Raw genomic sequence first — 26,342 nt, forward strand, 5'->3', positions numbered from 1 at the left:
ACAGAAGATCATTAAAGAGCCTAGTATTTGTTAAAGTCGCTATCAGGCCAAGCCATGTAAGGACTTGAGATCTAATTCTGCTGAGTTTTCCTATGCCAACTTCCAGTGTATCCAAGGAAACCAACAAACACAACTGTGAGATGAACACTTTGACTTATGACCAACTCTCAAGTTAAGAACGTAGAAAATGTTAACAGAAATGGTCATAAGCACTGTAAGGTATGAGGCCACAACTGAAATTGCTTATTTTTCTTTTGTAAAAAGTAAAATATACTCAATAAAATAGTGTTGACAGAGTACAGTATATTTCTGCAGATTTGAACAAACATGGTATCTTGGGGTGTACTATCTGAGATTATGCCCTAGGCTGCTGGATATTTTAATTTCCATAATAATCCACAAAGGAGAAGCTAATTACTTCATCCTTCATTGGCATCACTATTTAAAGGGTTTTCCCAACTATAATAAGGATGCCTTTGGCAATTTCTGTTTGTGTAACTATTTGCTAATGGTCTTGAATAAAAATCTCTAAAGCTTACGAGAGCTGTTTATATGTAGTCATTCCATGATATTGCAATGAAATATAGCCATGTGCAATCCACATTTTTTGGAACAGTCCTATCCTAATTTTTGGGGGGGACAAGGTGACTAAACAAATGGCAAATCATTTTTCTTTCATTTTTTCCCGTTACATCGTTCTCTGCATAACAGATATTTTTAAATAGTTTAGACTTTTTTTATTTTTTATTGTTTATATATGGGGTGGGGTGATTTTGGCGGTTTTTTTTATTTTTTAAAACTTTTTTCTTATTTTTATTTAGTAACTATTAGCCTCCTTAGGGGGCTAGAATCTGGGATCTTGTCCTGTTCCCCCTAAAAGAGATCTATTAGGGTGAATAGGATTTTACACTGGACTTTGTACACACAGCAGCAGGGAGCTCACCAAGGCCGCCATGAAAGGCTTCAGTAGCATTCAGGCTGCCACGGTAACTGATTGGAGTCCCGCGGTTTCACAGCTGGGGCTCCAATCAGAAGCTGCCACTGCATCACCAACGAAAAAAATTAACCCCTAAATGCAAATGTATAGCGCAGCAATCTGCAATGACAGGAAATGGCAAGCCCACTGAACCCTGATTTTTAAACCCTCAGGTGCCGCGATCAATGTTGATCGCGGCACATGAGGGGTGAAATTATGGGGTTTGGCAGGACCGCCGTACCCCATCATTGAGGACGGGTTCTGTCTGTATGCTACAGCTGGCACCCGCTGTGTATGGAGTGGGCACACGGTAGCAGCTTGCTCCATACATTTGCATTTAGGGGTTAATTATTTTCATTGGTGGCGCAGTGGCAGCTCCAGAGCACCCTCCCCTTAATGTTTTAATTGGTGGCAGCGAATGCCGGGTCACAGTGGGGAGGCAATCCCTCCCTCTCCACTATGCTGCTGATGAGAACATGGCATACCCCATGCAACCCTAATTTTCATGGTGATCAGTTATCAGTTCATTTTCATGCATTATTAAAGACTGTAAAGGCATAGTCAGCGATACCTTATGGCTACAATTTGCTCTCACTGGGGACTGCCAGGACCCAATCGATACTTAGACTAAAGAGACCGCATCACTTTTTTCCCTACACAGCTATGCTCCCAGCCACACATTTATTCAGACTGAGATGTGTTGCAGTTCCCTGCAAAATAGGATGCAGAGGACTTGCTTTGTAGGACAGATGCCAAAAACACCTCTGACCTGCAAAGCAAGTCCTCTGTGACCTATTTGCTGGATCAGCAGAGGTCCCAGAGGTTGGACTTGTACTGTTCATCAGGTTAACAATATGCCATATCATATGATGGGAAACCGTAACTTCACATCCCAGCATTTCTTGTATTTCCACTTGTTTAAACTAAACAAACCAATAATAGGTGACATTTAAGTAAAAGTAAGAATTTGTCTGGCACCAATGTGGTCTAAATGTCACTGAACAGTTAGTTGTATTTAAGGGGAGAGAGCTCTTATGGTCATTGCAATGGTGACCTGAGGGAGAGACAGAGGAAGCTCTGGGTTACCAGGTGTCAGACAGCTAATATAGGTGTAATACAGATATACAGATATTTCCTGCTCCAGAACCTGAAGACAGAGGAACTCTAAAGCACAGAAAACTGAGCCAACAAAGGAAAAAAATAAAAGAGCTCTGAGATTACAAGAGGAATACTGAACCCAGGTCCTGGAACTAGCCTGTTTCCACACATAGTTGATTACTGAAATCTACTTCAGTCAGGGACTGGGGAAGATTTCAGTTTAGGTTCAAGGGCTGCTGGAGGATGCACCTAATTTATGACCAGGGGTCATAAATTAGGTGCATCATTCAGCAGCGCTGTGGCCATCAGAGACCAGTGTAAAATGTTGGTCTTTGACAAATCACCCCCAATATGTTTTTTTTTATAGCAAGTGCCTTATTGTACAGCATCCTAAGCACACTATACCAAAACCTAAATGACACGAGTGAAGAATTGAGAGCACCAAGAATGCATTGCAATATGTATTGAAAATGTTTTTTTTTTTTTTTGGATCATTATATATTCACTTGCAAAGAAAGAAACTAAAAAGAAACAAATCTTACAGGTAAACTTGATGGCCTCTCTTGCTGTATTAGGTTCAACTCTTCATGGTTAGTCTTCCCATGAGTCATTAAAGAAGGTGGAGGTCTGCTTCCATATGTTTCTGCTGGAACATCCTGGATGTGTATAAGAGAAGACATTTTTCTTTTAACCATTTTCCATAAAATTGATATACTGTATAAGGTATATACATTCATTCTGAGGATCTAGTCAAGTAAAGCCATTAGGAATTGTCAACAAATCCTGACCCCAGTATTGCTAAGCCTTGTTCATTATTTTCATGGTGCATTGAAAAGGTTAGTAACACAGTTTCTATCACATAGAATATCATTCATGTAAATGCTCATTTCCCTGTATTACATTACTGCCAATGAAATTAGTAAGGGCTTGTGTACAGATGCCAAAGGAACAGATGCAGAATATCTTTGTTCTGGCTAATAAAAATGCTCTAAATGGATATGGAAATCAGTTTGGGGCTTCTACAGACAATTGTCTTGTCTTTCTGGCTTTTTGCTTGAACATGCACTGTTAACTAAGGGACTCATATAGACTGGTGTGTATATCTTTCAAAATCTTGTCCCATCAGTTGAATTTACTACTGGAAGACCACAGTCAAGCTGTAGAAACATCTTGGGGATGATAAATGTATGCAGGAAGGGATTCTCTGGTACATCTAATCCCTTTGCATATTTCTTATGATTTAATGATGGGTGCATCACCTAACAAAAATTAATATCCAGCAATCAAAAAAGCAAGAAAGCCAATGGGAGTAGTCCCAAAGGAAGTAGAAGACCATGTGCTTTTAAAGAGAGCATGAAAGGACCATAGTAATAATTGTACTTCTGTGTCTTTATCCTGTCCTAACTCTGAAAGCTTTGGCAAAGCTCAACACGTCATTATATTGTCTAATAGCAAATACAGGAAAACCACGTATGTATCAGACAAGAAACAGCTTATAGTTTCATAACCATACTAATGCAGGACTGAAAATAAAGATTTTTCTGTATAATACATTAACATCTCAATAGGTTTACTTTATAGTGGTGTTCTAACATACGGTCACTGAAGTCACTAAACATAGAAAAATCATTCTGTTGCCAAAGACACACAAGTTATGGGCCAAACGTGATCTCCCGCGGGAGCTAATAATCCTATGTAATTACAAGGCTATCCGCTTTGTTCAATGACCTGAAAGCAGTTATAGTCAAATCACTATGAAATATGAAGTCAACAAATCAATTTATAGAACTACAGCCAAATGGATAGTACAGGCCCTATGAATGCTTGTCCCCATTAATTGGACCATGTAAAGGCGGTGCCAATCAACTGACAAACAGGCAAACTCGTTTGTTGGGTTGTTACACCTTTCTGACACCAAATATCGTTGTTTGTTGGGAGTACATCACCTGGTGTAAAACGGATGTGATGCCAATAAACAAGGAAACTGTAAGGGGGCAAATGATGGTAGTAACGATCGTTAATCCCCATACATTAGTGATTATTGCTGCCTCTAAATGCAGCTAATGAACAAGCATTGATTGGGAGTTAACATTCTCATTCCCTAACATTGCCCGCTCTGTTGGCCCTTGTAAAAGGGCACTCATTTTTTGTCTGTTTCTCGGGCTACCTCTTGATAAAAGAACATTTCCATTCTATGCAAGGCAATATAAGGGTAAAGGATACTTGGCCGATTTCTTTCATGAATTAAATAAAATCATTTGTGCAAATTTGTAAAACACATTACCATCTGAAAGCATGAATTTAGTGGATCCGTTTTTCTATCAAATGAGCTTTGTCATGGATATTTCCACAACCAAACCCCATTGGATTACTAAACAGTTCTGATTACTAAACCACAGGAAAGAAATATGTACTAATAGATAAAATTTGTCTATTTCTAATACAATTGTGAGGATTTGCTCGGACAGTCAAGAACCCACATGTGCAAAACCTTCCAGAAGAGAGGAACAGCAGCGATACAAGTGCAGGTGAAGAAAATGGCCAACAAAATCTTAATATTTTCAGACATCCTAGACATTATACACTTTATCTAGTCACACGTCTTCGTTATAAAAAAATAAATAAAATGTTCACATGTCACATTTTCTGTCCCAGAAACTAAAATTTACTCTAATGGTTGTGAAAGAAAACTGCAGTCCATATAAGTACATCAGACTTTCAGGAATCTGTCATGGATCAAGTATGGTGACAATTGCTTCCAATGCAATTGCTTGGTAAAGGTAAAGTCCCTACTATACAGTATTTTTCTTGCAGTCAGTACTCTGCTTTTCTGATGCAGTTTCAAATTCTCTACATATCCAGAGCTGAATGATTGAATTCTGGTTCTACCCATCTGATCCTATAAGAAGCATAACTACGAATAACACAAGCCAAACATCGAAAATATCAAATGTGTCTATAAACGCTCATTCACGTAAAATTGGCCTGTTTAAATTGCTGATTTGTTTGATGATCTATCATTTAAGTGGCACATGAAATCATTTTTCAGCAACACAGACATGTGTGAATAGGAATGTGCTGCTGACAAACAATGAAACGCTCATTCATCCCCATACAGCACAAGTAAATGCAGTTAATGAGCGGACAGTGATCAAGTATCAACTAACAGCCATATGAACACTATTTCCCAATCATAAGTGCCCAGGGATATCGGCAGTCTAAATGAACCTTTAGGCTGGGGCTACACGACATGTGTTGCACAACAGTTTGTCCCACCAACGTCGCACCACAATTTTTATAATCGTAGTCTATGGTGCTGCACTGCGACATGCTGCGACTGCTGCACGACAGTTGAAAAAAATCCATCCAAGATGGATTTTTCAGTGACTGTCGCATTTCACAGTGCGACACCATATACTATCATTTAAAAAAATTGCCGCGTGACATTAATGTTGCACGACACATGTAGCAGTGTAGTTGTGCCCTATGTCTCACGCGACAAGTCGTCGTGTAGCCCTAGCCTTAGGAGCTTGATGAACACAAAAACATCATGCTGTGAGCTTATATGCTCCAGAATTGGGGGCATGTATTTATTAATTAATATGATAGTCTCTGTTTTTTTTTTTTAAATAAGGGCTGATTCGGTCCAGGAAACACTATCCGCGCATCAGCCACAACTCCCAGACTGACCGTATGATTGCATCATAAAATACTGTCAGTTCCTAGCCGATTGTGGGCCTATTGAACTGTACTGACATCATGTGAGTACAGTATAATAGACCACGATCAGATAGGAATTATCATTAAAAACTATAATGCAGTCAGTTTGGGTCAGGGGGGCTACAGCCCACTCGGACCATGTTCAGTCAGGGGAATCAGCCCTAACTAAACAAATTGGTATACAAGGGTGCACAATCCCTTTAACCATTTGAGGACCAGAACATGCATTTGTTATTACCTCTTTGTGATCTGCCTATCAAAACTTCTGCCCCTAAAACTAGCACCACTTTTTCCAGGAGCTGTTTGTAGTATTGAAACGCAGTCCTCTCAAGTGAATTGTAATACCAGATACCAGACACAGTCAATGAATAAGAGTTATGCTCATTTGGCCGACAGCTATGTCTCCTAATTCACATGCCCATTCAGCTCGGCTCAGCTTGCATGTCTTGTGAATGGCGAAAAAGCAGCGGCCAGACACCTCTAAGAGCAACCAGTCTCCCTAAGAAAAATCCAACTGATCTTTATCTCCCATCACATCTGCTGTCAGGGGAGAGACAGGAGGTCCCCTAAATCTCAAGTTTATGGATAATTACAAATTTGGTGACGTGCAGCACAGGCCTGGGAAATGTGGTGTCCTCTGCAGGTTATAACAGAAATTACTGCAGAGTGATTCAATAGAGTTTTTCAATGTCATACGTTGGAGACCCATTTTTATCCCTCTTCAATTAAAGCTACAATTAGAATCAAGAATTACTCCAAGAAAGACATTAAAGTCAGACAGGCGGCTTTTTTTCTTTACAGAACAGTTAGACCTCTAGAACCACAGAAAACACACCCATTTACCGAATCCCGTGTATCAGCAGACATAGTTTATAGTGTAGAAAGACCTGAAAAACAAAGATCTGCTTGTGTAACATGTCTACACTGGCAGGAAAAGCAGCACAACTAGTTCTAGGTAGGTTACGAAGATAACACAGCTTCTGCAAGTATCAAACCTTCTGCATGATGTATAAAACGCAGTACAAGTACAGCAAAGCATAGCAGTTTTTATATACTCGGCTTGGATGAATGATTCAGTCAAGTCGTACTGACTGACAGAATTTCTCACGCACTGTCATAACATTAAAGGCGGGATAGGTTTAACTATAGTAAACAGGCTGCCACCAGCTGGCCAATTTCTATGCATCATCCTATGTGAGCGCGCCATATTGTTGAGTGAATGTTCTCCCTTAAAAAAAGCTTTGATTTCTGCATCTACAATATCCATGTCAATTTGTGAAATTACCTTAAACCTTTTCCTTTTTTTCATGAGTAAATTGGAGTTTAATCCCTTAGGCCCCTTGCAGACGAGTGTGCTGGATTCAGTCCGGATGCGTTGTAGGCGGGTTCAGGGAAACCCGTGCGAGTTCACACGCAATTTGTTTGCGATTGTGTTGCGTTGTTCATGCGTTTGGCACGCGCGTGATAAAAAACTGAATGTTGGTACCCAGACCCAAACCCGGACTTCTTCACTGAAGGTCGGGTTTGGGTTCGGTGTTCTGTAGATTTTATTATTTTCCATTAGACCATAGAAGGTTCTTCTATCTTCATTCAGCAGGACCTGCGCTGACGTCACCGCGCTCACCACGTGGTGAGCGCGATGACTTCAGCGCAGGTCCTGCAAGAAGAAGAAAGACTATAACGGCTGCGTGACCAAGTGGATTAGGTGAGTAATTTTTTTTAATTATTTTTTAAACCCTCAATGGACATTTTACTTAGCATTCTGTATTAAAGAATGCTATTTTCCATGTTATAATAGAAAATAATAATTTAAATGGACTTTAACCGACTCCGGACCGCCTAACGCAGATGTGCGGTCCGGATGCGGCAGCGCTGCGCAGAGTCACGCATATACGCGTCATCTCGCGAGACGCGAGATGACGAGCTTTGCCGGCCCGCGCATGCGCAGTTCGGGCCGGCATTTCGTCAAGGGGGGTCGCGTCATCAGCTTGCCAGCCAATGATCGCGGCTGGCAAGCTGATGATTTTTAAAAAATCCAATGAGAAGCCAGATAACAGATCATATTAGTAAATATGATCTGTTATATGGCTGCCCTGCTCCTCTGCTGGTCCTTTTCGTCGGTTGGATCCAGCAGAGGAGCAGGCTTCACAGTGAGTAGCACCAACAGTACATACTTAGCCCCAGATCACCCCCTGCACCCCAATTAACCCTTTGATCACCCCTTTGATCGCCCCTGTCAATCACTAGTGAAAGGAAAAAAGTGATCAGTGCAAACTGTCACTTTTTTTTCACTGGTATTGACCGTTAGGTTTTAGGATAGTTTAGGCCCCTTGGTTAGGTAGTTTAGGGATCGGCTAGTGCCCAGCCCACCGCACCGCAGTCACTGATTCGCTGATTAGTGTATCGCTAATCAGCATTTGTACTTTTATAGTATCTGGAAGTGATCAAAACTGATCACGGTCAGATCTATAATTGTATTAGTGTCACTTTAGTTCTCCCTCCACCCAAAACGCAGTGTTTGCCCGATCAGGCCTGATCGTTCGCCCACACCCGCCCCACCGCAGTGACAAAAAATATATTTTTTTTGATCACTGCACATTCACTTTACACGCGCTGCGGCGATAAAAAAATCAGTTTTGATATTTTTTATCAACCGCAGCGGCCTCCGGTACTTCACTAGCCTCCCCTTTGTAAGACAGGCTTGCTTTTTTTCTTGGGTAGTCTCAGGGAATACCCCTAAATTTAGTTGCCCAAATGTCAAACAGGGGGTATTCTTCTGAAGAGGCCTACAGGCTTCTGACCCAGTCGGATGAGGAATGGGAACCCTCATCTGATGAATCTAGCGGGTCAGAATACGAACCTGTAGAAAGCAGTCGCTCTCTGACCCAAAGTTCGGACGAGGAGGCTGAGGTCCCTGATAGCACCAGGCGTACCCGGCCCCGTGTCGCTAGACCACAGGTTGCGCAGGATCCGCTTCAAGAGCAGCAGAGTGGGGCTGGTGCTGTCGGATTACGTGGTGAGGCATACACCAGCAGCGCAGCCCTCCCTGGACCTAGTACCAGCACTGCCGTACAACCTGGTGAAGTGGCGAGCACCAGAAGGGCAGTTGAAGCTGGTACGGGCTTGACACCCCAAAACACATTCCCCAACTTCTCCTGAGTACGGCGATACCAGATGTGTGACACTTTTTTGCAGCCTAGGTGGGCAAAGGGACCCACATTCCAAAGTGCACCTTTCGGATTTCAACGGTCATTTTTTACAGATTTTGATTGCAAACTACTTCTCACACATATGGGCCCCTAAATTGCCAGGGCAGTATAACTACGCCACAAGTGACCCCATTTTGGAAAGAAGACACCCCAAGGTATTCTGTGAGGGGCATGGCGAGTTCCTAGAATTTTTTATTTTTTGTCGCAAGTTAGTGGAATATGAGACTTTGTAAGAAAAAAAAAATCATCATTTTCCGCTAACTTGTGACAAAAAATAAAAAGTTCTATGAACTCACTATGCCCATCAGCAAATACCTTAGGGTGTCTACTTTCCGAAATGGGGTCATTTGTGGGGTTTTTCTACTGTTTGGGCATTGTAGAACCTCAGGAAACATGACAGGTGCTCAGAAAGTCAGAGCTGCTTCAAAAATCGAAAATTCACATTTTTGTACCATAGTTTGTAAACGCTATAACTTTTACCCAAACCATTTTTTTTTTTTGCCCAAACATTTTTTTTTTATCAAAGACATGTAGAACAATAAATTTAGCGAAAAATTTATATATGGATGTCGTTATATATAGAATATATATAGAATATGCTGCGATTTTCACGCAACGCACGAGTAATGCATGGAAAACATCGCTCATGTACACAGCCCCAGGTATCTCTGGCCACTAAGTTATAGTAGGCGGAGATTTCAGTCACTAATTTATGGTAGGCGGAGTCTGCCCTTGTTCTGCTCTAGCGCTGGCCAATCGCAGCGCAGAGCTCACAGCCTGGGAGGCTATTTTCTCCCAGGCTGTGAGCTCTGCAATGCGATTGGCCAGCACTACAGAAGAACAAGGGCAGACTCTGCCTACCATAACTTTGTGACCGGAGATACCGGAGGACATTGCAGGAGAACGGAGCTGTGCCCAGGGATAATAGTAAGTGTAGTGAAATCCCCGGGCGCCGCTCTCCATGTCTGTATTCTTAGTTCACAGTGTCATAATCGGTGAAAGGTCCTCTTTAATGGAGCTCAGCATGTTAACCTTCTTCATACAACCCCTTAATATTTATGATGTACATGTATGTAATATAGCGTTAAGGACGCTTTTTGAAGGTATCCCTCTTGTGCAATTTTCACACAAATGCCTCAAGGCGATTATAGATATTATATTAGACTTTGTCAAGATCGGCCAACAATCCAATGTGTATGGGGACAGCCAGACACTCCATTCAAAAGAAGGTTTAAGCATATTGGATGTTAATGTGTGTTACTTTGCTCTCCTAGAAAATAATCAGATGGGGTGTTCTTCTGATAAACCAGGGGTTACCTGGTGGTGATTTCCTCATTAGAAGTAAACAGGCAAGTACTGTAGAACTTTGCGTGTGGGGTATTGAGGAAAATATGAATTTTCAAGTTTTCTTTTAGTCATCCTATAGGCCCTATGTAGCTCTGGTTTTACTGCAGGAATTTTAACCAATTACATCCAGATACTGGCACATTTTTTGTTTCTAAAATTTTAGCAGTTTTTAGCAGTATCCAGAGATCTGCTTTAAAACAGCTACTTGTGACCCATCATGGAGTATGCAGAAGGGTAGTCAGACAAATCAGGGACAGTTAATGGGGTCAGGCTTGGGATACTGTGCAGTAGTTAAAAATGTAGGGAGACAAGCAAAAGGTCAGAGCTGGGCAATTCAGTTCACTAAGCCCAAAAAGGCCAGTGTTAATATCTCTCAAAGAGAATCTGTCACCAGCGACCTCCCTACCCAACGGTTTGCATAGACACATAGCTGTGCTTCACTTAACTGTTGATCCAAAGCTCTGTTTGTGTTAGGATACTTCTATGGAGCAGCAGGCTTGACCATTGCTCCTTACAAACAGGAGACACCCATAGTTGTGATCTAATAATTATGCACTATCCTTTGGATAGGGGACCTTTTACTAGAATACCCCATTAACTTTAGCATAGAAACAGTGTAAGCATAATTGTCAATATGTACTTTAGAAAAAGTTGGAGTTCTTGTTTCTGCTTTTTTTTCCCCATGCATGATGTTTTCAGTTTGCCACCCCGTTTCACGTCCTATAAAAATTAAACTTTATAAAGGAGTAAAGCACAATGGAAAAAGTTTCTTAAAGGGGTTGGCCAACATAAGTATAAAAAACAATAAAGTGCCCCAGACAATAACTAAAGCCAAGAGGAATTTGCATCATGACAGATATATTGTATATATATCATTTTTCTACTGCATTTAGCATGCTCCCATTAATGAGAGGCTGTGTGGGCGGAGCAGCTGCAAAGTGATAAACAGATCCATTTGTATTAGGTCTTCTATAACCATAACGGATCCATCTTGAACACCATTGAAAGTGAATGGGGGACAGATCCGTTTTCTATTGTGCCAGAGATCCGTCCCCATTGACTTACATTGTGTGCCAGGATGGATCCGTTTGGCTCAGTTTCATCAGGCGGACAGCGTTTTGGTGTCCGCCTCCAAAGCGGAATGGTGACTGATCGGAGGCAAACTGATGCATTCTGAGTGGATCCTTTTCCATTCAGAATGCATTAGGGTAAAACCGATCCATTTTCAAAATACCTCCCCCGTACCAGGACCGCCACTGAAATCCGGGACTGTCCTGCCAGATACTGGAAGGAGGTATGGCTTTAGGCCTCATGCACATGACCATAGCCTGCCTGTGCCTGTATTGTGGCCAGCGAACAGGGGGTCTGCAATATACAGGCACCAGCCATGTATGCACCGTATCAAGTTATGGGTCTGAAATCCGAAAGATACAGTGTGGTCTGGAATGGAAGCACAGATCGGAAACCTATGGAGCGCATCCATGGGTTTTCTGTCCATGCCTCCTCACTGCAAAAAAGTACTGTCGGATGCAGATTGCAGACCCCATTTAAATGAATGGGTTTATGTCTGCAGACAGTGGACACACTGTCGGCGCCCATGCATTGCAATGTATACACATGTGTGTGTGTATATATATATATATATATATATATATATATATATATATACAGGTCCTTCTAAAAAAATTAGCATATTGTGATAAAGTTCATTATTTTCTGTAATGTACTGATAAACATTCGACTTTCATATATTTTAGATTCATTACACACCAACTGAAGTAGTTCAAGCCTTTTATTGTTTTAATATTGATGATTTTGGCATACAGCTCATGAAAACCCCAAATTCCTATCTCAAAAAATTTGCATATCATGAAAAGGTTCTCTAAACGAGCTATTAACCTAATAATCTGAATCAACTAATTAACTCTAAACACCTGCAAAAGATTCCTGAGGCTTTTAAAAACTCCCAGCCTGGTTCATTACTCAAAACCGCAATCATGGGTAAGACTGCCGACCTGACTGCTGTCCAGAAGGCCATCATTGACACCCTCAAGCAAGAGGGTAAGACACAGAAAGAAATTTCTGAACGAATAGGCTGTTCCCAGAGTGCTGTATCAAGGCACCTCAGTGGGAAGTCTGTGGGAAGGAAAAAGTGTGGCAGAAAACGCTGCACAACGAGAAGAGGTGACCGGACCCTGAGGAAGATTGTGGAGAAGGACCGATTCCAGACCTTGGGGGACCTGCGGAAGCAGTGGACTGAGTCTGGAGTAGAAACATCCAGAGCCACCGTGTACAGGCGTGTGCAGGAAATGGGCTACAGGTGCCGCATTCCCCAGGTCAAGCCACTTTTGAACCAGAAACAGCGGCAGAAGCGCCTGACCTGGGCTACAGAGAAGCAGCACTGGACTGTTGCATGTCATTCGGAAATCAAGGTGCCAGAATCTGGAGGAAGACTGGGGAGAGGGAAATGCCAAAATGCCTGAAGTCCAGTGTCAAGTACCCACAGTCAGTGATGGTCTGGGGTGCCATGTCAGCTGCTGGTGTTGGTCCACTGTGTTTTATCAAGGGCAGGGTCAATGCAGCTAGCTATCAGGAGATTTTGGAGCACTTCATGCTTCCATCTGCTGAAAAGCTTTATGGAGATGAAGATTTAATTTTTCAGCACGACCTGGCACCTGCTCACAGTGCCAAAACCACTGGTAAATGGTTTACTGACCATGGTATTACTGTGCTCAATTGGCCTGCCAACTCTCCTGACCTGAACCCCATAGAGAATATGTGGGATATTGGGAAGAGAAAGTTGAGAGACGCAAGACCCAACACTCTGGATGAGCCTAAGGCCGCTATTGAAGCATCCTGGGCCTCCATAACACCTCAGCAGTGCCACAGGCTGATTGCCTCCATGCCACGCCACATTGAAGCAGTCATTTCTGCAAAAGGATTCCCGACCAAGTATTGAGTGCATTACTGAACATAATTATTTGAAGGTTGACTTTTTTTGTATTAAAAACACTTTTCTTTTATTGGTCGGATGAAATATGCTAATTTTTTGAGATAGGAAATTTGGGTTTTCATGAGCTGTATGCCAAAATCATCAATATTAAAACAATAAAAGGCTTGAACTACTTCTGTTGGTGTGTAATGAATCTAAAATATATGAAAGTCTAATGTTTATCAGTACATTACAGTAAATAATGAACTTTATCACAATATGCTAATTTTTTGAGAAGGACCTGTATATAGTTAAGGCTGCGTGCAGCCTGTAATTGTGGGTGGAGCGACTACCCTATTTAACCCCTCTGGTGCAAGCAGGAGGGCGCCCGTTCTTTGCCTTTGCAGCACCTGTCCCTGACGTCACTTCCGGTCGCGTCTTCTGTCTTGTCGTCACTCCACATCTCGGGTCGTGCAGCCAGCCGCATTGCCTCCCGCAAGTATCACCGCTCTGCGGCCCGGGCAGGTGCGCCTGCCACCGGCACTTTGTGTTCCCCCATTTCAGCCCGGTCTGTAGCTCCGCGCTGACTCCCGGCATCGCGACTGCTGCCGCAGCGTGCATCGCCCTGACGCCTCCCCCCCTCCAGGTACTGGGCCCTCCGGCGCATGCGCCGCAGTTGGTGTGGCGCAGCTGGGCGAGAGCGAGGGGGGCAGGCGGGGATGGCTCCACAGGTATGCATGCTGGTTTTGGCGCTGCCGGCAATTCCTGGCAGACGCCTGCAAGCCTACCTGAAGTCATGTAGCTTGCATGCAATTTGTACGTATAATCATGTTGACATCAATCCTGTTTCCACAACACTGGGTGTATGTACTTTGGTTGTACCTTCTGATCGGTGGCTATCTTCTGTCGGCTGGTTCTGGGTGGTGGTGCCTGCAAGGGTAGGTTAGCGTCATGGCGTTCGTGCCATCTTTCCTGCCTATGTTCCCAGTGTGGGGTCCCGAGCGGCAGGACCAGCGGCACTGCCGCCCGGTCTTCAGGGGACACCGCTTCTCCGTGCGAATGTGTCGCCGGCTGACTGCCTGCTGTTGGCATGCTGCCCGTTAAACCCCGCACTGCTGAAAAAAAAAAAGGGGGAATCTTGGATTAATGCCAACTGCAGGCCCGGTCACCCTGGGCTCCTGCCAATCACGCCATTGCGTTCATCATCTTGAGGCTGTCGTATTCCTTAGGTTAGGGGTCAGGTTCCCTGCGGCCTTGCGGTGGTGCGGCAGCCTCAAGTCATCCAGGGGTTCCATCTTCCCTGAATCGCTCAGGTATAACGTCTTTCCTGATACCGCCCAAATATCTTATGTTTCCCGATCCACTCAGATGTCATGTCTTCCGGTCACCTCCAGGTCTCACTGGTTCCCTGATTCGCTCAGGTGTAATGTCGCCCGGAATTCGCTCAGGTGTAACGTATTCCCTGAATTGCTCAGGTGTTAAGTCGTCCCTAAACCGCTCAGATGCATGTTGTCCCTGAATCACTCAAGGTGACGTTTTCCGGTATTGCCCAGGTGTCATGTCTTCCCCAAATCACTCAGGTATAGTGTCTTCCCCGCATCACTCAGGTGTAAAGGTCTTCCTTGAATCGCTCAGGTGTAAATGGCTTCCCTGAAACGCTCAGGTGTAAATGGCTTCCCTGAATCGCCCAGGTGTAATGTCTTCCCTGAATCGCCCAGGTGTAATGTCTGCCCTGAAACGCTCAGGTGTAATGTCTCCCTGAATCGCTCAGGTGTAATGTCTCCCTGAATCGCTCAGGTGTAATGTCTCCCTGAATCGCTCAGGTGTAATGTCTTCCCTGAATCGCTCAGGTGTAATGTCTTCCCTGAATCGCTCAGGTGTAATGTCTTCCCTGAATCGCTCAGGGGTAATGTCTTCCCTGAATCGCTCAGGTGTAATGTCTTCTCTGGGTCACTCAGGTGTAATGTCTTTCTGGTTCACTCAGGTGGTATCTGCCCTGATTCGCTCTGGCGTTAATGTCTTCCCTGAATCGCTCAGATATCATGTTTTCCCTCAAGTCATTCAGGTACGGTGTCCGCCCGGCTTCGTGTTGGTGTTACGTGTTCACTGGGTCACCCGGGGGTCATGTGTCCCTTGTTCGTTCGGGGGACATGTGTTCCCTGTTCGCTCAGGTGTCATGGATCCCCTTGGTTGGCCGGGCGTCTTGTGTTTCCTGTGCGTTCGGGGGTCATGGGTTCCCTGTTCGTTCGGGGGTCATGTGTTCCCCGTGCTGGTCAGGTGTCATGTGCAGTATAAACCCGGGTGTCATGTGTTCCCTGAGTCACTCGGGCGCGGTTCCGGTCCAGGTTCGTATGGGTCAGGGTCACGCACCCTTTCGCTGCATGAGGGGCTAGCTGTTGGCATCCCTCGCCGGGTATCGGTCCAAACACAGCTTATTCTTCACATGAACAGGGCCTCGGCCACCAGAGCTCAGGTGTAATGTCTTCCCTGAATCGCTCAGGGGTAATGTCTTCCCTGAATCGCTCAGGGGTAATGTCTTCCCTGAATCGCTCAGGGGTAATGTCTTCCCTGAATCGCTCAGGGGTAATGTCTTCCCTGAATCGCTCAGGGGTAATGTCTTCCCTGAATCGCTCAGGGGTAATGTCTTCCCTGAATCGCTCAGGGGTAATGTCTTCCCTGAATCGCTCAGGTGTAATGTCTTCCCTGAATCGCTCAGGTGTAATGTCTTCCCTGAATCGCTCAGGTGTAATGTCTTCCCTGAATCACCCAAGTGTCAGGTTTTCCCTGAATCACTCAGGTATTATGTCTTCCCAGATCCCTGAATCACTCAGGGGTCATGTTTTCCTCAGGTCGCAGGGGTCATGTTCCCGGAATCACAGGTGTCATGTCTTCCATGAATCTTTCAGGTTTTGTCTTCCCTGATTCGCTCAGGCGTCGAGTTTTCTCCAGATTGCAGGTGTCATTTTACCCAAGAACTGCATGTGTCATGTTTTCCCTGAATCTCTCAGGGTTATGTTTCTCCAATTCAGGTGCCATGTTCCCAAAAATCGCATGTGTTATTTTTCCCTAAGTGACTCAGGGGTCAGGTCCCTGAATCGCTCTGGTGTTATGCCTCCCTTAGTCACTTAGGGGTAAGGTCCCCTGAATCGCTCGGGTTAGTGTGTTCCCTGAATCACTCGGAGGTGGTATGCTCCCTGATTCGCTCGGGTTTCATGTATCCCCTGAATCGCTCGGGTATCATGTATTTCCCTGAAATCGCTCGGGTGCCATGTTCTCCCTGATTCGGGTTTTGTTTTCCTTCCTCTTCCAGGTCGGTTGTTCCCAGGTTGCATATTTTCCTGAACAGTCTGGTTTTGTATTCCCCTGATTCACGCAGGTCAGGTTGGCCTGATTCATTTAGGCTTCTGTTTTTCCCGGCTCTCCCAGGGAGTAGGTAGTGGCCAGGTCCAACCAGATTCAGGTACTGCCCGACCCTCCCAGATGTCCGTCATCTTCATGTCCGTCATGCTTCAGCCTGTAACACTGAGGGATTTGTTCAGCAACGTCCGGCTGATTCCTGGTTACCCGATTCGTGTCCTGTGTCTGGATTTTTGTTTCCGCAGGTTTGTTGCATACGGCGCAACTTCGGGCTCTGATGCTGGCTGTCCAGGGTCACCCAGCAATTGGCCATGACGCCCAGGCTGCATCCCGGTTCTCCATCGCCTCTTTCCAGTGCCACCAGATCGCACCTCTCTCCGGGTCTCGTACCGACACAAGCTTATTTTTGTAAGCAGGGCCTCAGGCCACTGGAATGTCGATTCATCCTCAGTTATATCGCAGAGCTCCTCCATGCCCGGTCACTCCACTGTGCCGGGTTTCAGGTAAGTTCCAGCCGAGTGGCGGCGTAACGCTTCTCCGCAGCTCAGAGCCTTCCTTCATTTATCACGAGCCACCATTCCTAGGTCTTCAGTATCGCCGGAGAGTTGACAGCGCTGTCCGTTGATTCGGTTAGGTTGCGATCCTTTCTATACCATGTTCATTTCTGTTTCCTTCTGATTTTCAGGTTCCATGCATTTCCCGGTTTAGCTCAAAATGCACGTTTTTGCCCATTTACCCAGGTCTAATTCCCGGAGTCGCGCGGGTTTTACGTGTTTCCTGGATCGCTCGGGTCCATGCATTCCCCTGGGTCGCTCGGGTTCATGTGTTTACCTGACTTCCTCGGGTTTATGTTTCCAGAATCGCCCGGGTTCATGTTCCTGGGTCGTTCGGGTTATGTGTGTGCCCAAGTCACTCAGGTTTTACATTTCCCTGAATCGCTCAGGTTTTGTATTTTCCTGTCTTTCAGGTTGCCGGTATCTCCAGGTGGTATGTCTTCCTGATTCACCCAGGTTACGTATTTTCCGGAATCACTCAGGTTGTTTCCTGTCTTCAGGTTGGCGGTATTTCCAGGTTGTGTGTTTTCCTGATTCACTCAGGTTACATATCCCCTGAATCGCTCAGGTCTTTTCCCACAGGTGGTTCGCATTTGCCTGAATCGCTCAGGTCTTTTCTCCCTCAGGTGGTACGCAGTTGCCTGAATCGCTCAGGATCCGAGATATTTGCCTGGAACACTCAGGGTTTCCAGCAGTATCCAGTGGCTTTCATAGCCCATTGCCACACGCACCGCCTCCTGTCATTCAACACCATCAAGCTGCATTGGCCGGCATTCAACACCATTGGATGCTCGGCGACCCCTCTGCCAAATCCATTCATATCAGGCCATCAAAGCCACCCTCAGGGTGTGCGCGGCGGTCCAGGTGCGTAGACAACCAGTGTCAGGCGAGCTTCCGAAGGTTGACAGGTAGCCCTAGACGGTCTCCCCGTGGGCAATCAGCAAGCATCATCACCAAAGCAGCCATGTACCTAGGGTTCTATGGGCTCTTAGACCCGGGGAGTTCACCTGCGGCACGGTCAACCGAGCGACCCTGCTCAGGCGACATCTCGCCTGGCATTCGGTCCACTTCATTCGGTCCATCCCAGCCACCGAGTCCAATCAGGCTGGTCCTCCCACCGAGGTAGAGTTCTTCCCTACGGCCACCTGTTGGTGTCCCGTCAAGGCGCTCCAAGAGCTTCTGGCCTCACTCCAGTCTCCCACGTTAGACGACCCGTTATTCCCAATTAACGGTAGGCCTCCTTTTCGGCCCAGTTGCCTCCAATGTCCGCACCTTGACGGCAGGGTTGGGGTTCAACCCTAGCACAGTATCCGGGCACTCCTCTCGCGTAGGGGCCGCTTCCGCGGCATCCAATCATCAGGTACCGGCACACGTCACCCGCAAGTGGGTCGTTAGCGGTCGTCCTGCTACGCTAGGTACAATAACAATCCGCGAGTTGAGATTGTCAGAGCCTTTCGTTCTTTGGGCTTTATGGGTTCCATGATGCTCCATTAATACATTGCACCCTACTCCGGGCCGGTTCTCTTTGCCCACTTATCTAGGCCTTACCTCGTCACTGGCACTGGGCACACTCCAGCCAGTTTGGTTCAGGGCAGTACCTAGGCATGCCTACTCTGTTCCTCGATGAGCTCCTACCACAAATAGTTAAGGCTGCGTGCAGCCTGTAATTGTGGGTGGAGCGACTACCCTATTTAACCCCTCTGGTGCAAGCAGGAGGGCGCCCGTTCTTTGCCCCTCCCTACCATCCCCTTTTCATTCACTCCTCCTGGGTGGCCCACTTATCTAGGCCTTACCTCGTCACTGGCACTGGGCACACTCCAGCCAGTTTGGTTCAGGGCAGTACCTAGGCATGCCTACTCTGTTCCTCGATGAGCTCCTACCACAAATATATATATATATATAGATATGTATATAAATATGTATATATACATATGTTTATGTATATTCATAGAACATATATACATATACACACACACACACACACACACACACTTAGGCTCCATTCACACATCCTTAATTCCATTCCGCATTTTGCGGAACAGAATTGCGGACCCATGCACTTTCGGGTCCGCAATTCCGATCCTGAAAAAAATAGAAGATGTCCTATTCTTGTCCGCAATAGCGGACAAGAATAGGCATATTCTCTTAGTGCTGGCAATATGCGGTCCGCAAAATGCGGAACGCACATTGCCGATTCCGTGTTTTGCGGATCCATGGATCCGCAAAACACACACAGATGTGTGAATGGACCCTGAGACAAATACATATACACATACATATAGATACATACACACATATATATACACATACGGTGAGTGCCCATGTATTGCAGACCACAGTGTATATACACATATAAATATATTAAACACGTGTTATATTTTGTGTATAAATAAATAAATAAAAAATAAAAATTTATATACACACACACACACACACACACATACACACACACACACACACACACACACACACATACACACATACACACACACACACACATACACAAAATCATAGTTCCTGGCTAGATGTCCTGCTTTCCCTGTCGGTTGCAGGAGGCGTGGCCTAACTGAACAAGTGGGCATGGCTTAGCGGGTCGGCTGTGTGGTGATCGTGCAGGGGGGGCGGGGATTGACTAAGTAGCTTCTGCAGTAGGGACTCGGAAGGTTTTTATTACAGCAAGCTTCTGACAGGAATCAGCTGTTTGTATAGAGGGAACAAACAGCTGATTCCTGTCACAGTTGGAGCGGGCAGCAGGGAGCCGACCACGGACAGGAGCATACTGCATATGCGCATGGACAAGCTTCCTCTCAAGCTCCTCTATGTCGTGTGCAGCCATGGACGAACTCAGCTGCAAGGTAGAGCAGGACTAAGGGGGCGTGACTTATAACTGAAAGAGAAGCAGGCAGATGTGTTTAATGAAGTATATTAGGAACTTCATTCTTTCCCTGCCTGCCACACTGTAGTGGAGAGTATATAAAGAGTGGCCAACCCCTTTAACTAGGTTAGTCAACCCTGTGACAAGCATTTACAAAGGAAAACATAACAGATCCAATATTTAACCCCTTAAGGACACAGCCTCATTTCACCTTAGGACCAGGCCATTTTTTGCAAATCTGACCAGTGTCACTTTAAGTACTGATAACTTTAAAACACTTTGACGTACCCAGGCCGTTTTTTCGTCACATATTGTACTTCATGACACTGCTAAAATTGGGTCAAAAAAGTTTATTTGTTTGCATTAAAAAAATACCTAATTTACCATAAATTAGAAACCATTAGCAAATTTCAAAGTTTCAGTTTCTCTACTTCTGTAATACATAGTAATACCCCCAAAAATTGTGATGACTTTACATTCCCCGTATGTCTACTTGATGTTTGAATTATTTTGGGAATTATATTTTATTTTTTGGGGATGTTACAAGGCTTAGAAGTTTAGAAGCAAATCTTGAAATTTTTCAGAAATTTACAAACCCAATTTTTAGGGACCACTACAGATTTGAAGTCACTTTGCGAGGCTTACATAATAGAAACCACCCAAAAATGACCCCATTCTATAAACTATACCCCTCAAGGTATTCAAAACTGATTTTACAAACTTCGTTAACCCTTTAGGTGTTGCACAAGAGTTATTGGCAAATGGGGATGAAATTTGAGAATTTCATTTTTTTGCCAAAATTTTCAATTTTAACCCATTTTTTTCCACTAACAAAGCAAGGGTTAACAGCCAAGACTGTATCTTTATTGCCCTGACTCTGCCGTTTACAGAAACACCCCATATGTGGGCGTAAACTACTGTACGGCCACACAGCGGGGCGTAGAGTGAAAGGTTCGCCGATTGGTTTTTGGAAGGCAGATTTTGCTGGACTGTTTTTTTTTTACACCATGTCCCATTTGAAGACCCCCTGATGCACCCCTAGAGTAGAAACTCCATAAAAGTGACCCACCTAAGAAACAACACCCCTCAAGGTATTCAAAACGGATTCTACAAACTTTGTTAACCCTTTAGGTGTTGCACAAGAGTTATTGGCAAATGGAGATGAAATTTGAGAATTTCAATTTTTTGGCAAATTTTCAATTTTAATCCATTTTTTCCAGTAACAAAGCAAGGGTAAACAGCCAAACAAAATGCTATATTTATTGCCCCGATTCTCTAGTTTGCAGAAACACCCCATATGTGACGGAAAACTACTGTACGGGCACACAGTAGGGTGTAGAGGGAAAGGTGCGCCATATGGTTTTGGAAGGCAGATTTTGCTGGACTGGTTTTTTTGACACCATGTCCCATTTGAAGCCCCCCTAGAGTAGAAACTCCATAAAAGTGACCCCATCTAAGAAACTACACCCCTCAAGGTATTCAAAACTGATTTTACAAACTTTGTTAACCCTTTAGGTGTTACACAAGATTTAATGAAAAATAGAGATACAATTTCAAAATTTCACTTTTTTGGCAGATTTTCCATTTTAATATTTTTTTCCAGTTACAAAGCAAGGGTTAACAGCCAAACAAAACTCAATATTTATGGCTCCGATTCTGTAATTTACAGAAACACCCGATATGTGGTCATAAACCGCTGTACGGGCACACGGCAGGGTGCAGAAGGAAAGGAATGCCATACGGTTTTGGGAGGCAGATTTTGCTGGACCGTTTTTTTTCTTTTACACAATGTCCCATTTGAAGCTCCCCTGATGCACCCCTAGAGTAGAAACTACCCAAAATTGACCCCATTTTAGAAACTACGGGATAGGATGTCTGTATTGTTGGTACTAGTTTAGGGTACATATGATTTTTGGTTGCTCTATATTACACTTTTTGTGAGGCAAGGTAACAAGAAATAGCTGTTTTGACACCGTTTTTATTTTTTGTTATTTTCAACATTCATCTGACAGGTTAGATCATGTAATATTTTATAGAGCAAGATGTCACAGACGTGGCGATCCCTAATATGTATACAATTTTTTATTTATGTAAGTTTTACACAATGATTTCATTTTTGAAAAAATAAATTAAAAAATCAAGGTTTTAGTGTCTCCATATTCTGAGAGCCATCGTTTTTTCAGTTTTTGGGGCGATTATCTTAGGTAGGGTCTCGTTTTTTGCGGAATGAGGTGACTGTTTGATTGGTACTATTTTAGCGTACATACGACTTTGTTGATCACTTTTATTACCTTTTGGGAAGTAAGGTGGGCAAAATTTCAATTTCTTCATAGTTTTTTATTTTTTATTTTTATGGCGTTCACCGTTTGGGTAAAGTAACATGACCGTTTTATAGATCAGGTCGTTACGGACGCAGTGATATATAACGTTTTTTTTCACTTTTTTTTTTGACCCAGACCCACTTGGTTCTTGAAGATCCAGTGGGTCTGATGTCTGTCTATATAGTGCACTGTACTGTATTTTACACTTTGTCTGAACAGATCTATGAATTTAGCACAGATCTGTTCAGCACCATGGACAGCAGGATGCCTGAGAAGGCGTCATGTTGCCATGGAAACCTTCCCCGTCTGCCACAACTTCACAGACGGGGACGGTTAAGGAGGGGATCTGTCTGGGGGCTCTCTCCCTCTACAAAGGCACAGCAGCCCCCCGATGGGAGAGGGAGGGAGCCCCCTCTTACTGTTAACCTTTTCCATACCACGGTCCGTACGGTTAAATCGCTTCACAGATGTCAACCGTTTATACTAGGGTGTCAGCAATGTGCTGACACCCTGGTATACCCACTGCACACCAACGATAATTCAAGGGGAGGCGGGCGCCTCCCGCACCGCCCGCAACCCTCCCCCTGCACCTCCCACCGGGATAAAATCACTCAGGGGTGCAGGGGGGGGGATAAAGATATATTTTAGGAATACTAAAGTTTCTGATCCCACCGCAGGTCTGAATTGACCTGCGGTTTGCTGCGATCGCCGACATGGGGGGGGGGTCACGGGACCCCCCTGCGCATTTAGTCTAGGTGCCTGCTCAGCATGCACGCCCTGTGTCCTTAAGTACCAGGACACAAGGGCGTACCATACGCCCTATGTCCTGAAGAGGTTAAAGGGGTTGTCAGAGTTATTTTTTTGTTCTATCTTCCTAACTAGGCAAATATAACAGCTTTCCAATTCACTCACTTTCTAGTGGCTGGTTTCTAAGATTGCACAGATGGTCACATGACATGTGATGTCAGCTTCTCTCCCTGCTCTGATAAAGGTTGTTTACAAGCCTGTGCTGGCCACGCCCCCCTTCACTGAATCTACTCTCTCTCCTAGGATTCTTAACCCCTTCAGCTGCACACACTGGGTATCTGCAGCAGTGACAATTCTGGGCACAGGTTGAAGGACTAGAGAGAGCATTGCACAAGAAGGTAGGGGGAAGATCCTGTGTGTATTAGCAGTGTCATTGTACATCTGGAACCTGTAGTCCTACACATACAACATGCTGCAGAGTCTCCTAGCAGGCAGACATGTCACTCAGGGCAGCTCTTGTATTCACTCCCTTAGCAGAGCAGGGGGGAGGGGCAGAGATTGCTTTTATTGCATGTAAACAAAGGGCCAGAAAAGAACCAGGGAAATGAGGAAATATATACAGTACAGACCAAAAGTTTGGACACACCTTCTCAATCAAAGAGTTTTCTTTATTTTCATGACTATGAAAATGTTGTTTTTTCACACTGAATTCATCAAAACTATGAATTAACACATGTGGAATTATATACATAGCACAAAAGTGTGAAACAACTGAAAATATGTCATATTCTAGGTTCTTCAAAGTAGCCACCTTTTGCTTTGATTACTGCTTTGCACACTCTTGGCATTCTCTTGATGAGCTTCAAGAGGTAGTCACCTGAAATGGTTTTCACTTCACAGATGTGCCCTGTCAGCTTTAATAAGTGGCATTTCTTGCCTTATAAATGGGGTTGGGACCATCAGTTGCGTGGTGGAGAAGTCAGGTGGATACACAGCTGATAGTCCTACTGAATAGACTGTTAGAATTTGTATTATGGCAATAAAAAAGCAGCTAAGTAAAGAAAAACTAGTGGCCATCATTACTTTAAGAAATGAAGGTCAGTCAGTCCAAAAAAATTGGGAAAACTTTTAAAGTGTCCCCAAGTGCAGTCACAAAAACCATCAAGCAATACAAAGAAACTGGCTCACATGTGGACCGCCCCAGGAAAGGAAGACCAAGAGTCACCTATGCTGCGGAGGATAAGTTCATCCAAGTCACCAGCCTCAGAAATCACAGGTTAACAGCAGCTCAGATTAGAGACCAGGTCAATGCCACACAGAGTTCTAGCAGCAGACACATCTCTAGAACAACTGTTAAGAGGAGACTGTGTGAATCAGGCCTTCATGGTAGAATATCTGCTAGGAAACCACTGCTAAGGACAGGCAACAAGCAGAAGAGACTTGTTTGGGCTAAAGAACACAAGGAAAGGACATTAGACCAGTGGAAATCTGTGCTTTGGTCTGATGAGACCAAATTTGAGATGTTTGGTTCCAACCACCGTGTTTTTGTGCGACGCAGAAAAGGTGAACGGATGGACTCTACATGCCTGGTTCCCACCGTGAAGCATGGAGGAGGTGTGATGGTGTGGGGGTGCTTTGCTGGTGACACTGTTGGGGATTTATTCAAAATTGAAGGCATACTGAACCAGCATGGCTACCACAGCATCTTGCAGCGGCATGCTATTCCATCCAGTTTGCGTTTAGTTGGACCATCATTTATTTTTCAACAGGACAATGACCCCAAACACACCTCCAGGCTGTGTAAGGACTATTTGACCATGAAGGAGAGTGATGGGGTGCTGCGCCAGATGACCTGGCCTCCACAGCCACCGGACCTGAACCCAATCGAGATGGTTTGGGGTGAGCTGGACTAAATAATAAATACTTACTAATAAACCTTACTTAATATTAAACACCCTGGGTATTGCACTATGTTCTGTTTCTCCTGAAGGAGAGGAGGAAAGAAATTTTGCTGGTCGGTATCGGGATTGTTATTGCCTGTAACATCGTGGAATCTCCGAGAATCTTCCTGTGAGTGAAAGCCTGCCTGTGGAAACCTAGCGCGGACCCATACATATGTACTTTGGCTGATTTTCTGGAGAAGGGACTTACTCCAAATTCTGGGACTGCTGCTTCACCTCTTCCTAATATCACACAGAAATTTTCTTTGTGTCTTATAATTGCTTAGCTTAGTTATATATTGCTGCCCATCAGATTTTCAGTGCTATAAAAAAAAAATCATAACTCGGACAACCCCTTTAAAAGACACCTTTGGCCCCAATTTATCCCCTAAATACGCACCCATAATACGGATGAGAGCCCTGGCCTTAGCAGAGGTTTACTGAACCGCACTCACAGAATCGTAGTCCTCTAGGATGCCTTAAGTTCAGGACTGTAAAACTGCGGTCAGACTTTGTCACTAGCCCATATTTCATGAGCACATATGCACAAGTGAAACTGACCTAAGAAAGTCTCAAGTAATCTCCTTGAATCAGAAACGACCAAATGTGTATAATGGACAAAGGGAATGTGCATTTACCATTTCAGCAATGGTAAAATGAGCATTACCGATAAGTAACCTTTTCAGAGATTAAAATCCAGCATTACCCTAAACAATGTGATTGCTATAACCAATCAATAGCACTAACCGTTGAGAATGCACCCCCAATTGCACACTTTTAGTCAGAACTTATGAGAAGGCATGAGTCTTGGATCTAGTTACATTCTCCAGTTTATGGATTAAGCAGTAGTATTTTGCCAACTGGTGATATCTAGGTACTGTACAGTATATACTGTGTGATTGTGTTATAACAAACATTGTTCCCTGGTACCTAAGGAGCAACATGTGCAGTGAGCTGGAGTGGAGAACTGGATTGGTATAGCATGTGGCACAGTGGTTTCCATCAGGCTGTTGCTCCCTAGGGCCAACACAGTGAGAGGAGGGTGCACTATTTCTTCCCTCAGGGGAAATTCATGTATTTGGGGCTCCTGTCTGATGGTAGTATGGGGTGCTCTTGATGTTGGTGGTTGTATGGGTGCTTGGCAGGAGGTGTAGTGGTGCAATCGCCAGTGTATGATGTGGTAGGAGTCAGGAAACCAGGCCAGAGGTAGAAGAATAAATGTCTCTTTTTACTTGAGTGCAAAATAGGAGTTGTCATACATCTACA

General features: G+C 44.5%; 1 protein-coding gene across 6 annotated transcripts in view; it reads right to left on the reverse strand.

Moving 5' to 3' along the window:
- Positions 1-26,342, reverse strand: part of ARID1B (AT-rich interaction domain 1B) — a 645,879-nt gene that overhangs the window by 403,197 nt on the left and 216,340 nt on the right. For all 6 annotated transcript variants that reach the window (XM_044289093.1, XM_044289092.1, XM_044289095.1 and 3 more), the window contains one exon: positions 2,617-2,730. In XM_044289093.1, coding sequence (XP_044145028.1) covers positions 2,617-2,730 — 114 coding nt within the window. The remainder of the gene's footprint in view (positions 1-2,616; positions 2,731-26,342) is intronic.

Source organism: Bufo gargarizans, chromosome 4, assembly GCF_014858855.1.
Source record: "Bufo gargarizans isolate SCDJY-AF-19 chromosome 4, ASM1485885v1, whole genome shotgun sequence".
NCBI lineage: Eukaryota > Metazoa > Chordata > Amphibia > Anura > Bufonidae > Bufo > Bufo gargarizans.